Genomic DNA, 14,407 nt, shown 5'->3' with positions numbered 1-14,407 from the left:
CCTTTTACTCCTTTAATCCACATGCACACTGCACACATATGGACATAACACACGGAAGGCACTGCCATGTGAAAGTTAATGTGAAAAGCTGTGTGAGCTGTGATTGGCTGCTAATGTAAACAGCGGTGGCCGGTGAGGGTGTTGCTGGGTGTTTGCTCTGGCTCTCGCGCTGCCTCTGTCGTATCTCGACAGATCTGAGTCCCAGCTGGACTGGACAGAGCTTAGCAGAGATCAGATTTGGTGTGAAATTTGTGGCTTGTGATGATTCTGTATATAAAGTAGATTTAGAGGGAGCTTACACACACCTGCATGCATGTACATGCACACACTACAAGCTTTAATGTTACCCCATTCATTACCAGCCTTTGCTGACCAGGCTGCTGTAAAACTTGCTATCGTGGCTACTATTTGGAGTTGAAGCCTCTAAGAGCTGCTGCTAATTATATGTACAGGGAGTAGCCTCTCTAGAGCTGGCTGCTGTAATCATCTACCTTGTACAAGCTATGATCCCAGATTAGGCAGTGTAATATGCTTGGAGTTGAAAGCCAACCTGTATTGTTGAAAAGTGACAGATGCTGAATTTTTGGCATGTTTAATTCAGGCAGATGCTGTTTACCTCTGCCTGAATGAGACAGAGGTAAACAACTAACTTCTATGTCCAGTGTCATAGTCGTGGTTTGCATTAATTCTCTATGAGAACAATGTCCTATGAGTGTATTTCTAATCTAAGCACTACAGTTTGGAAACTGTCATCCTTGTAGTTCTGTGTGAACAAGGTTTAAATGTTACAGTATTAAAGCGATAGATACAGGGAATTTGTTCAGATAGTATGTGCGAGTGCCTTGGTCTGCTTTGTAATCAAGGTACAACATCTGACGGAGCAGGGTACCACACAGACCTGGACATTTTGTTGTGGAATGTTTTCAAAGAGTCTTTTTTTCCTTTCTTTCTTTTTTTCCTCCATTTTCTTTCACCCAGACCTGCCTTTCTTGTTTGCGCCCCCTCTCTGTGCCCCACATCCCCTTCCTGCCCCCATTCCACAGAGCTGGGGCCTTGGCCTTGAACTCTGACCCAGCCTGCAATCAGTCATATCCCTGGGCCCTTCCCTCCTCTCAGGCCACAGACAGCTCATCGCTCCTCCCTTCCCCCTTCCCCACCTCTTCCTCCTGTTCTCTTTTTGTCCCCAATTTTTTTTCCTCCCTCTTGCTAGATCCAGAATGGCCACGCTGGCTTTTGAATGGGTGCTGCTCAGTGACAACAGAGGGTAAACACAGCCTCAATAGCTGAACAACACACCCTTTCCAAGGCCCCTCCACTGCCCGCCACTCCCCTGGCCCACAGCCTTATCCATCAATTTGTGAAGTGGCCTTGAACTGATGAGTAAATGATGGTGTCAACCACTCGGTCTGTCAGGACAGGACAGCAAATACCCCAAATACAGGCCATATAACTCCAAAATCTGTTTCTCTCTCTCTCTCTCTCTCTCTCTCTCTCTCTCTCTCTCTCTCTCTCTCTCTCTCTCTCTCTCTCTCTCTCTCTCTCGCTCTCGTCCTCTTGCCTCACAATCTGTCTATCTAAGGACCCATTGGTGGCTTTGTTCAGCTGTTGTCTGTTGCATATTAATGCAGATGGAGAGAATGACACTCCCACAGCACTGCTGCATTTCTTGAAATTAGAGATGACACTATCACACCAGGATAACTTTGAGCCATGAGAATAAAATAAAAGATGAATAAAGGTCCATTGATGAGGTTCTCATATCTTAATCTTTTTTTACTGTGAATCTGTTAGAAGACAGATTGGGAAAAAGTTTATTTTAGTGTTATCTTGAAAAGCCTCCTTGACAGAGAACTTCGTAGTTACAACCATACCACCTGGCAAAATGCACAAAATGTCTTCTGAAGTGCAGCCAGTGTTACTGACAGTGGGAATCGGCAATATGTTCATGTAAACAATCTATCTTAAGATGGTATCAAGGTAGATCTACCAAATTGAAATAGATAACAGATCGGTCGATCACCTACAACCAGTTCATGCTGCTGTCCCTTTGTTATATGGCACATATGAAGAGATGTGCCCTACATTTTGAGCAGCAACCACAGCTGTTTGTTTTGAGTGAATAGAAGAGCTGTGTAGTTTGTATGAGCAGCAACAGCGACTGTGCTTAATAGATATAGAAGAACATTATGTACAGAAACAGAAAATCCAAGGAAAAAGACGCCACAGCTTCACTGCCGACCATAAAAAAAAAATCTTAAGTGTAAGTGTATTATCAAAATTTTTCATGTTCCATGTTGTTTTTCATTAAGCCGTGGATGTCCATTTGAAATGGTTTTGCTTTAGGGACCCAGATATTAAAAGATTTATCTCTTTGTGTTATGTTTCAATGAGCTGATGAAAACATAATCTTCAAATAATAACTCATGTTTTTCATATAATAACAATTTCTGGTGAATTAGGTTATAGTGAAATTAAACTAGCAGCATCTCTGCAAGCGACCCCACTTTGAAAAGCACTGGTATAAGAGAAGGAATTTTAAGAGATCTCAGCGGCTGGTTTTCTTACTGCAGTGACAAAACAGTGGTCATCATGTTAATGGTTTAGTAGCAAGAGTCATAAAATATAGCGGAGTACAAAGTACGCTTTATTTATTGTTTTTTGCAAAATAGAATACAAGTCAACCACTTAGAAGTCAAGTTCTTGAAATGTGTACGTGACACACACAAACTTGGTCGTCTCTTATAGTCTGTGGTGAAATGGTCAAACATCAAGCCTCTTAGCCAGGGGTCCAGGAAGTGGGGCAGAAATGTTACCAGCAGGTGTGGAATTTCATAACTGACATCAGCAGCATCAATCTGTGTGTGTGTATGTGTGTGTGTGTGTGTGTGTGTGTGTGTGTGTGTGTGTGTGTGTGTGTGTGTGTGTGTGTGTGTGTGTGTAAGGAGTTGTACAGCACCACCACTGTACCAATTCCTCTTATACAATCAAGGGGCCCAGGGCCGGTGACATCCGGCAGGGCGTCCCTGGGGGCCTTCTTTGCTGTGTCTTTGGCATCTGGTCAGGTTGCCTGTCCAAAAACACTCCATCCATCGCTGATATGAAAGGCTGTCAGAAACGTGCCGGTTGAGCAGCGAGCCAAGGGGTAGCGACTGCTGCCACCCAAAGGGTCAGAGGTGAGATTGGCTCAGAGGAGGTGAAATGGAAAGGCCCTCTCCCACCTGATAATTACTCAGATTGAATCCACCTGGCAGAGCGAAGAAAATAAGGACTCCCACTCCGCAGCCTGTGCTGATCCACTGAACAGACACAATTGTGTCACAGCACATCAATTTTTAAAAGGTAATCGAATGATTCACTCCATAATGCCCGTTGACCTAGAAGAACACGCCTCTGTCCTTACAAATCCATCACTGGTGACTGTGTGAGGGCAGAGTTGTCTGTCAAGCTGAAACACGACACTTTCATTTCCTACTTCACAGATTCAGCAGGTAGTCTCAGTCTCAGTCTCAGTCTTAGCCTGCAGTATGCAGAGTGCCATGTAATGTCGTGTTGTTGTGCTGCTGCCTGTGCCGCTGATGTATCACTCTGCTGTCGTGTCGTTGTCTTTAGCACAAAGTCATGTTTGTCGTCCCTGTCATCCGTGAAAAAAGAAATTCTTCTCTTGGGGCAATAAACTATCTCAGCTATCTATTTAGTCCATAATAGACTATGTGTGCCGCACGTGGCCGTGTTATTTAATTCTCTCTTTTTTGGTCAATAACATACATGTTTCTTGCAGGAAATTGCAGCTTGGAATGCAACGACACGTTAGCTCAAATGTTCAGTAAATCAGTTTAAGAGGAAGGATGTTCTTACCAGCTGAAAGGAGCCATGAAACAGTAGCATGGCCGTAGCATGAAGACCTAGAATTAAGGCCACGGCATGAGAAACAGAGACAAGACATCTTCCCTTTATTTGTAGAATGTGATCATTCTTCCCAAATCCAAGCCCTAGACAGTCTTGCAGTAGAGAAAATGGATGAAGGGAATAGTCTAATTAGGCTACACTTCAAGTTTACATGTTCCAGAAATATCATGTAACTCTATCCGTTTTATGTCGCCTGCCATTTTCCCTCCGTCAGTATCACATTTAGAAATACAGAGCAAATGGTCTTGGCATGAAGATCGCATGAAGAAATGTTATGTGCCACCCGGCCTCATTTCCATAGTATGTTAAATGTTTTATTTTTTTCTTTTACCCCAGGACAAACAGGATAAGAGGGCTAGATTATGTATTCAGGTCTAATTACACCTACCAAACACACACACATGTATGCACAGCACCCCTCCCATTTCTTCAATAAAAGAAGAGAGGCAGGTGGGAGGGAAGAGGATGAAACAGATTGAAAGATGGGGACAAAGAGCACCAAGCAGTGAAGGTATGATGGAGTGAGAGGAGGATGCTGGAAGGAAGGGAGGGAAGGGTATTGAGAAAAAAGGATTTTCTGTGGGTGGATTTGTGCACATGCTCACATGGACAGATGAAAGGTTTTACTGATGTTGGCAAATGACATTTCGAAATACTGAAATGCGTTTAATTTTTTTTCTATCCTAAGTTCTGTTAGTAGACCAGTGAGTTTGTCAGCGCTGCATGTGCGAGTGCTGTGTGTGTCAAATCCCTGTCACTCATGAAAACATACACACACAGCTGAATATGTTGTGTTGAGCACATACCTTGAGTCACATTCATCATGCATTATTTTGCTTTTTTGCTCTCTATTCGATAGGCTTTTGTGAAATGTGTCACCATTAAGTAATACTCTCTGAGCATTGTCAGTGCCGTAGTATCAATACATTTCCTGCAAATTCAAGTGATGTTCACTTCTACAGCCCTTCAGCACAATCACATGCGACAATGGCCTTCATAGAAAATAAGCCAGATCTAAGTTATCTAAACCAGCACCACCTACCACAGACACAAGACAACCTTTGAGGGAAAAAAAATCCAAGGAAAAAAGCAAGAAGAAACCTTGTGCAGCAGTTCAAAGAGGAACCTCCTGTCAATGCAGCTGAACATGCTGTAGGTGGTGATGCAACAATTGAATGCCATGTGTCAGAGAAAGCTGACACACGGCATGCTGCTCAGTTTGACTGTGCATTGCTTTGTACGACAGTTGCTCTAAAACTCCTCCCCCACCTTCTCTCCTTGGCTTCTTTTGTCTTTTCCTCTTTCTTTTTTCCTCCACTGCCACTTAATGCCTCTCTTTCTTCTCTTGCTCCCACAGTACATTGACGATATATGGTATCAGCCAGGATGATGAGGCCATCTACCAGTGTATCGCTGAGAACAGCGCTGGCTCCACACAGGCCAGCGCCCGCCTCACGGTGCTCTGGGCAGACGGACTGCCTGGTGTGCCCACACACGTGCAGGCAGAGGCCCTGTCACCCACCACCATTCAGGTATCCTGGAGGGAGCCCGAGCAGAACACTCAGGACATCATTGGCTATGTGCTGCACATCCGCAGAACCTCAGGTGAGGCTGCACCGACCTCTACGACCCACATCCAAACAGTATAATGTAGATTACATGGAATAAGTCACAGATGAAACATTCATTGTTACATGAAAGCTGCACCAGAGCCCGGATATGATGAGGAGAGGGAGAAAGTTCCCTGCCATGTTCATCCCTCCAGAGGAGCCATAAAAGCTTTTAATTGATAATTGAATGACACTATATTTTATGGTGGCATGTTAATATTTGCTTGCTGAGGGTGTTAAAGCAGCTCAATGTATGTATGGGAACTGTGTGAGGTGGCTTTGTGTATGTGTGCTGATTGGTGTGCACATGTATGTGGATGTGTTTTCGGCTGTAGGTAAGTGTGTGTGTGTGGTTGCAGTCTCCTCGTCACAGCTGCTGTTCTCCTCAGTAGTGCTATCAGATGGATAATTAAGGGCCCCAGGGGCCAACCAATAGGATCTGCTTTAATTACCCTCCAAAGATGGTATGGCCCGATGGTTTGAGAGCTGGAGCTAGATAGTGGTTATGGGTGGGTGTCTCTGGATTAAGGGCAATAAAACGCTATAACCCATCCTCCATAACTCCCCCTTCTACCCCCTCTATCTCCACTTACCTTGCACCACACATGCAATTCAGCCAGGCATCGTCATTCAGGCACCCAGGGCTACATTAGGTTACCTATTACCTAACAGAGCTATTCTGACAGGGTAAAAACCAGTGAAATGGGCAATAACCATAAAATGATGACAGAAACAGATTGTATTTATTGTTTCACACTCTATCTTATTTTCCAACCATTCTCATGGCTTTGCCCCCCCCCACCCCCAACCCGTTTTCCCTTATTTTTCCCTGTGCCTCTCCTCCCTGTGCTTTGCTTCTCACTACTCACTATCTCTATTCCTCCCTCCCTCCATCCCACACTTTGTCCTCTGCTCTCTCTCTCTCTCTCTCTCTCTCCCTCTCCCTCTGTTGCTTCCCCTCCCCCTCCTCCCTCCTTTTCTCTGCCTCCTTCAGACCCACTGGAAATGGAATACCAGGAGGCAGTGAGTAAGGTGACGCTGCAGCAGGTCATTGGGGATCTGGAGCCCTCCACCAGTTACACCTTCTACGTGAAGGCCTACACATCCCGCGGGGCCAGCAAACCGTCTGACAGTGCCACCGAGAGCACCCTTGGGGAGGGTGAGCCCTGGGCAGAGCAATACGCTTTTGCTCTCTTTTCTTTCATCCTCCCCTCCCCCCAAGCACACACACACACACACGTACACATACACAGTATACACACCTCAGTAGGGAACATTCACAGAGACTCATGCATGAATGCACAATTACTTATTTACTCAAACATGCGCACAATACACAGAAGCACACATTCTCAGTAATCAGTAATCAGCAGTGGTTGCTCGTAGTGAAAATATCCTACAGAGTTTTTAATTGGAGAGGCTCCAAAAAAAGCAACAGCAAAAAAAAAGCAATTGCAAACAAACTTGTTTAATAGTATCTTAACTGCTTAATTGATAATTATTTTAAATTGCTTTTGGAGCGTTTTATTCATTTCTTTATCTGACGGGGCCAATGCAATTCAACATAGTTCTGTTACAAAACATGGCACTGATGTGCTGCACACAGAGTTCATAGCTACTGCTAATTTCCAGCTCTTTTCCCCTGTTAGGTTTTTACAACACTGATTCAATTAGACCTTGATTGAATTAGATGATGTCCTTCTGTGTTCTCTATTAAGAAGTTTACCTCAGTTCAGGCAATGTTAAGAACTGATTCTAACATGTGAACAAGACCCTGATAATTGCTATGTGGCACATTATGAACAGTGATATTGTGAAATTAACAAATAAAAAGTCAAAAGTTGTCCTTTTAATTGTTCTTTTTAGACACAGGGGTTTTTGTTGAATTTGTATAAAAACTTGCCACTGTCTATGTGGCGCTGAACAAGTCACAGTTCAAATGGTCTCCTAAAATACAAAAAAAAAGCTGTCATGTTGAACGTTATGTGTTACTAGCGCTGTGCTGTAGTACTGTGTTGTTTAATGGTCTGTGGTTTGTTGCAGTGCCAGCTCCCCCCTCCCTCTTCACCAAGGTGGTGAACAGCAGCGTGGTCCAGGCAGTGTGGGAGCCGTCCTCCAAGATGGGCCAGCACCAGGGCTTCAGACTGTATTACAGACGGGCCCACACTCCACTCTTCACTGGACCCATTACCTTCCCTCGCAACACTACCCACTACAACATCACTCAGCTGGGTGAGACACCAGGCACACAGGGCAGCAACTGCAGCTGTAGCATGACTAGATATAAATCATCTGTGGGTTTTTTTGTCAAAAGCTGTTGTTTTCTGTCACCTTAATCTTCACTGTAATGAAAGTTCAGTCAGGAAATGAAGATTAGTTAACTTTCAGAATTAACCAGTCATCATTTCACTTCCTAAACTCAAAATCTTTTAAAATGTGTACCTCGACAGGTTGCAGCTTGCCGCCCCACCACTGCCTCTCTGTGTGCTACTGTTCATTGTTTTATGTAACCCGCCTCCCTCCCTGTTCCATCTGCTTAGATCTGTTTATATGTTCTGTAGAGAAGGTTATATTTATTTGTAACCCGATGAAATCTGTGTATGTGCAGCAGTGATGTATGAATTCAAATGTGTGTGCAGCAGCCAACATATAAGCAGATCTAGTCTCATCAAGGTCAAACTTATTGGTTTGCTGCATCATTTAATAAATACATTTTCTACCCAACTGAAAAAAAATGTATTTGGTAATAGTATCACCTGTTTGTGCTCAAATGTCTTTCATCACTTGAATGTATCTGTCTTTCTCTTCATCTCCTCAGATCCTGCACTGGTCTATGAAATAAAGCTGCTCGCCTACAACCAACATGGAGATGGCAATGCCACTGTGCGATTTGTGTCACTTAGAGAGGGAGTGGAGAAATCAGGTGATTTGCTGCCACAACCACACACTGCCACACATCACTGCATCAGAGTTTAAACATTTTCATTTACAGTAGCTGGACATGTCATCTGTTTCCTTGAGCACAGTCAAACCGACTGCAGGACATTTCTCCCTTGCACTACACTGGCTCTCACAGACGCACACACTCACACACACACAGTCCGTGATGCACATTTTGACATATTTTGCACTCTTCGGCATGCACCATGTCTCTGCCTTGTGTTCAGCTGTGCAGGTTGGGTTGAATGCGTTGTGTGTGTGTGTTGTATCTCCTCAGAAATGAACACCCCGTGCGACTGTGTGAAAGACGAACAGAGCAAGACCTCCACCACAGGAATCATCATCGGCATACACATTGGAGTCACCTGCATCATCTTCTGTGTGCTCTTCCTCATCTTCAGCTACAGGGGGAGGTGTGTGTGAATTTCACCTCTTGACTGCACGCATGCTTCATAGCTGGGCTTTGTTCAAACCCACAGAACTTTATTTTAAATTTTAGTGGAAATCCCAAGGTATACATAGATACAAAATATGTTTTGCTGAATTACAGTGAAATGTGTATATAAAATCTAGAAGTTTTCTATTTGATGTGATAGTGCAGCCATAAAATTACGCCATCTTGGGTTTGGATGTTTCCTTCAATATAAACGTAATGTAGCTTCAATGGAGCACTACAACTAGCAGATAGGGGATATGCATGTGATATTGCTATGCAATATGGAAAAAATCCACTTCAAAGCTACTTACAGGGGAAATGTAAGCGAAATCAGAGCTCAAGGGGATATTTTTGTATGCCTAACAGCAACAGATTGAACCAGAGCAACACAGAAAAGAAAAGAAATCATCCACAAGTATGTCATTGTTTTCCAGGATCAAGGAGGGTCTGTCAGGGATATGAAACTCTGACATATTTGTGTGTGTGTTTCATCCCCAGGTTAATGATGTGTAAGACAGTTCAGGCCACCCCCCAGGCAGGGCGCAGTGCAGTGCTCGAATCCTCCTCCTCTTCCCAGGGGGCCTCCGGGCTCAACGGGGCTGCCAGGGGAGAGATGGACGCCAATGGCAGTGCAGGGAAGACGATCGTCGACAGCAACGAGCTTGAAAGACTTTTCACTGGTGCCAGCACACAAGGCACATGCATGGTGAGTCCCGAGTCCTGATAGGGAGCACTGTAAAAAACGTCCTTATTAACATGTCATGCCCTGTCTGCAGAGCCGCTCTGGGGTCATCTGAGAGAAAAAACAGACCCATGTTGGAACAATTACAATGCCATGGCCAGGGATGGATTCCATGCCCCTGGATTTGTAATTTGAGGGCACAGATTATGAATCAGAGATCATGTTTGTAAGATGTGCTCACAGATTTCTAAACCGAGAGTGCACATGGGTCTTTTTTTCTCAGATGACCGCAGGGGGGCTCCATAGGTTTTATAGTCAGTGTTAAAATTTTGAGATTTTTCTTGAATCAAATGTCACTTTTGTGGTACTACTGGGCTGATCTGATTTATTCTGCCTTGTTTCCAAACATACTCCTCCAAAAGAGAAACGTGACACAGGTGAAAATCAGACACTTGACATAGGTTTTATGGGTTTGTTAACCGAGAGACATTACAATGTCACTCAAATCCTGTAACAGGATCACATCACAAATGTCAGAGACAGGATCACCTGCGAGTCTCTCGGTTAATAAACCCATAAAACCTGTGTTTCGTTTTATGCACAGTTTTCATTTTCAGCTGTGTCAAGTTTCTTTTTTGGATGAGTACATTTACTGCTTGTTCCCAGAAAAAAATCCTGCAACAAGCGAAACTGCATTGGGAACAAAAGGGAATATGTACTCATTCCACTGGCAGGTTTTTTCCACTTGTTTTAAGAAAAATTTGAAACAAACAAAACATGAAACAAAATGACTGCACATTAATCCAGCTGCATTTTCTGCAATAATAACACCGCTGTTGTGTGTGTGTGTCTGTGTGTTTTCAGTCCGAGAACTCGCTCGTCTCGTACGCGCTGAATGACACCCAGCTGTCCACGATACCGCTAGACGAGTTCACGTTGGAGCAGGACCAAGGCTAACCACGTATGAAGGCCAATTCACATGGCACTGTCCACAGTGTCCACGTAGACTCTTCTCTCACTCAGGTTGACAAGTGTTTCCTTTCATAGTAGTGTTTCCTTTTGTGCAAAGATTTTTTTTTTTGTTTGTTTGTTTGTTTTTGGTAAGTTAAGGTGGTTCTAGGAGATGTAGGACTGGATACTGGAGCGTTCTTGGCCTGGGATCGGAGAGCTATCTTCAGATGGACAGCTACATCTAGCTTGGCAGACCACTCATATGCTCTCTTTATTTTTACAGTTTGGTACTTAATTTTCTGGTTGCCGGCAGCACACAGAATAGAGGCCCCAGAATGTCCTTGTTTCACAATGCTGATTTTATTTTAAGTTTATATATAGTATATATAAATATCACTTCTATGTCAAAGTGGTTATAAGTTATTGGTCTTATCTCTACTTTTCTGTGGATGTCAAAGACTCCTGCTGCCTGCTCTCAGCCTACCAATGATTCCACCTTCTCATCTACAGAAGACCTAGGCCTTCTTCCAGGGATTTGATATATTCTGTCTCAGGACTTTGTTTTCAGTGATATCAGCATTTTTTATTAGTTCTTGGCCTTCATGCAGGCACTAGACTTGGCTATGTGAACCTTAGGATTCAACAAAAACCTACCTCAGCCGGAATGAATGTGTTGTGGGAAGCTTTTTGGGTCTGTACCTTCCCCTGTGTTCAATTACTTTACATGTAGAGGAACTGATTGGTTAGTAAATTACAAGATCAGGCGCCGCACTACCTCAGATGTCAAGAATTGTCACTCTTCTCCTGCTTGTCAAGGTGAAATGAAAAAAAAAAAAAAAAAAGAATATCCAACATGAAGCACTTCCAAACGCTGAAGTTAATGTTCTACCTCATGATAACAATGTTAATGTTGTCGCTGTTGTTGTTGTTGTTGTTTGTCTGTTTATTGCATAATGAAATATCCCCCCTTGCCCCCTGTGAGATCCTGGCTTCCCTCTGTTGATGAATATGGTGTTTGTAGATATGTCAGTACCTCATGCAAGTTGACAGACTGGTGACATTGTTGTACGAATTCTACTTGTAAAGACATTTTATAGAGCTCCATAGTGCTTAAGTTTTTAAAGATTTTTCTTTCATTTAAACACCATAATGTCTTTTTTTTTTTTTTTTTTTTTTTTTTAGTTGCTTCAGTTGAATGAAAAGACTGTTAGAGATGCACTGCACCGCTGATGATATTTTCAGGACTATTTACTGCTAAGTGAGATATGCTACAAAATGTTCCATTGGACAGGAAGAGACATAAAGTAATATACATACATCATATATGTATCTAAGAAACAGTTCCATGGTTGAAGTCTGTGTGCATGTTCTTACAGTCAGTATTTGTGCGTGTTTGTGTGTACATGTGTGTTTTAGTGAGCGAATGAGTGTTTATATACATATGTGATGTGTGTAGCAAAAAAAAAAAAAGTAAGCACAAATGTATCAAAATTTCACAGAAAGATTATTCCAGTATTGTTAGTGTAATAGATATCATACAAGATGACTTAATATAAACAGGCAACAGTGTATTTCTAATCTGGTTTTTGGATATTTCATGATTTAAGTTGACACTTAAAATTCTACAGTGCTCTTATAGTGATTTTTTTTTTTTTTTTTTTGGTTTGTTGTTTTTTTCATTATTATTATTATTATTATTATTATTATTATATCTCATCATCTGCCTCCTTTTTAAATGAAGGAGTGGCCTTCAGTTTTGTGGTACCCGTAGAAGTCATGACAGTAGAGTCTAGAGCTGACCATGCCAACCCAGCATTACTCTCTTCCCCAAACCCATAGTTGCTGCTCAGCCTTCTTCTTCCAGTCGATACCGACTAACAAAAGTGTTTCAGGAATGCCATTATTGTAGTGCTGACTCGCCCACAGATACACAGCAGGTTGAAAGAGAGAGAGAGAGAGAGAGAGAGAGCGAGAGAGAGAGAGAGAGGTAAGAGGACACACTGCCAGCCTGGCTGTTGGGGCCACGACCAGTAAGTGGGCGGGCATACGAAGGCTGCCTCTTTCGCTGGTTCTCTGCACTTTGTGTTGTCAGCAGTCACATACAGGAAGTTGCTCTGATGCATTACGGTTACCTACCTCAACGCCGCTTTACAGCCCCGCTCTCAGGTCACTGCCCACAATGAAGTAGTAAACTTACAGAGTATGCACAATACACACACATACATACAGTATATCAGGCTGGTAATAAATACTGTCATACTACATGCTGTCATACTAGACAAAAACAGGCATTTGGACACACGCGCACATGTACAATACACACACACACACTTGGAGGGAGAACTTCTTGGGACCTTTATCTTGTGCATTAACGATTAGAACAGTTCATGTTCATGCTTAGTTTCTAGTGGATGTGAATGTATAGCATTGTTTACCATCAGATTTTTTTTTCTTTGTCTCATATCACCAGCTTTTTATATATTTTTTATTGCTTGTGTTTCTATCTGTCTCAGCTGTGGGCTGTGGGGAATACCAGGCTCTCACCACATGTGTTGCAGTTTACCTGTGAATGAAGTAAAATGGAAAGTGGGTGACACTTACAACTCTGATGCACACAGTTTCTTTTTTTTTTAAATTTTATTTTATTTTGATCAGTTCATCTTCCATGCTTCAAACTTGACTGCTGCTTGTTACTGTAAATGGTTTGAAAGTGGAATAATGAAACATGGGAAGATATTTGCATGTTATAATAATAATTATGATTAAATTTCACACTGTTGAAAAGTCCATGACATTCCAAATAAGAGTTGTATGTGTCCCCACAGCAGAGTGCGACCTGGCATTTTTATGTGTTTTATGCAGAACAAACTGTGTATTATGCTGTACAAACCTGGAATACGCATATTTTACATTTCAGTGGCCATCTGGGGAAATTTTATGCTTTTTAAGATTTTATTTTTGCATGCTTGATTGTCTGCAGATTGTTTTTGTTTTTTTTTTTGTTTTTTTGTCTTTGCATTCATTTCTTGTACCTAACTGTACACTTACACTGGTGTTAATATTATGTTGCAAGTGTTGGAAAAACAATAATGGTACTCGTCAAACTAGCAAAACAAAATGCCTGACTTAAATGTGTCCTACCTGTGTATTTATTAACTATCAGTGTGATATTCTCCCTGTAGTGCTGCTTCAACCTTAATGTTTTTTACAGTTTGAGAGTAAGTTCACTAGGGAAACTAGAGGCGAGCCTTCCTTCTTTCCCTCCTCTGTCCTCTATCTTCCTTTGGAGTAATTTAGGGTTAATCTCCTCTTTCAGGAAATTGCTCACATCTCATCCCAGGATGTGACAGGTTTTAGTGCCATACAGTTTAACCTGATTCACTGAGAATGTGGTGCAGTGACGATCATGTTTACGTGATTAGATTTTGATAGGTCAGGTTCTCGTGCTGCTGTATATTAGAGCTTTGCCACCCTGTGATTTAAGGGGCTTCTCAAAGCTGTTCTCGCTGACTGACCGGTAACTCCATCAATAGACGGGATCGCATGACTCCCACTCTGACACAGTTAATGTTGAAAAAGGGCCCTTATCATATATTCTGCGGCCTTGGGAACCCCTACATCATCAAACCCTGCTCCTGTCAGGCGGCCAGTCTCCGGTTTTCTTGTGTGAGAATCCTGACCATTGATTTTCATTTTCTTCTCTGAAAAGGGAGAGTGTGTGCTCAGGAACACTCTGATCCTCGCATTATATTTTTCTCAGCAGGCAGCACGTTGCCTTTGCTGTTCTATTAGAATCTGTGTGTTTGTACTGACAGCGATTTTCGTCTTCAGATTCTGCTCTGTGCCTAGTTCAGACAGTTCTTGGCGAGCGGATGCTTTGCA

The 14,407-nt window shown here is 42.6% G+C and overlaps 1 protein-coding gene across 1 annotated transcript in view; it reads left to right on the top strand.

Moving 5' to 3' along the window:
- The window catches only part of igdcc3 (immunoglobulin superfamily, DCC subclass, member 3), a 63,833-nt gene extending 52,186 nt beyond the window's left edge, over nucleotides 1–11,647 (top strand). The window contains exons 8-14 of the mRNA XM_030045949.1: nucleotides 5,264–5,511; nucleotides 6,511–6,675; nucleotides 7,560–7,748; nucleotides 8,335–8,439; nucleotides 8,734–8,869; nucleotides 9,391–9,598; nucleotides 10,439–11,647. Coding sequence (XP_029901809.1) covers nucleotides 5,264–5,511; nucleotides 6,511–6,675; nucleotides 7,560–7,748; nucleotides 8,335–8,439; nucleotides 8,734–8,869; nucleotides 9,391–9,598; nucleotides 10,439–10,531 — 1,144 coding nt within the window. The 3' untranslated portion in view covers nucleotides 10,532–11,647. The remainder of the gene's footprint in view (nucleotides 1–5,263; nucleotides 5,512–6,510; nucleotides 6,676–7,559; nucleotides 7,749–8,334; nucleotides 8,440–8,733; nucleotides 8,870–9,390; nucleotides 9,599–10,438) is intronic.
- Nucleotides 11,648–14,407: the final 2,760 nt, after the last annotated feature.

The sequence above is a fragment of the Myripristis murdjan genome, chromosome 3 (assembly GCF_902150065.1).
Source record: "Myripristis murdjan chromosome 3, fMyrMur1.1, whole genome shotgun sequence".
In the NCBI taxonomy this organism is placed as follows: Eukaryota; Metazoa; Chordata; class Actinopteri; order Holocentriformes; family Holocentridae; genus Myripristis; species Myripristis murdjan.
Note: the sequence above shows the minus strand (reverse complement) of the source record. Positions and strands in the feature narration are given on the sequence as shown.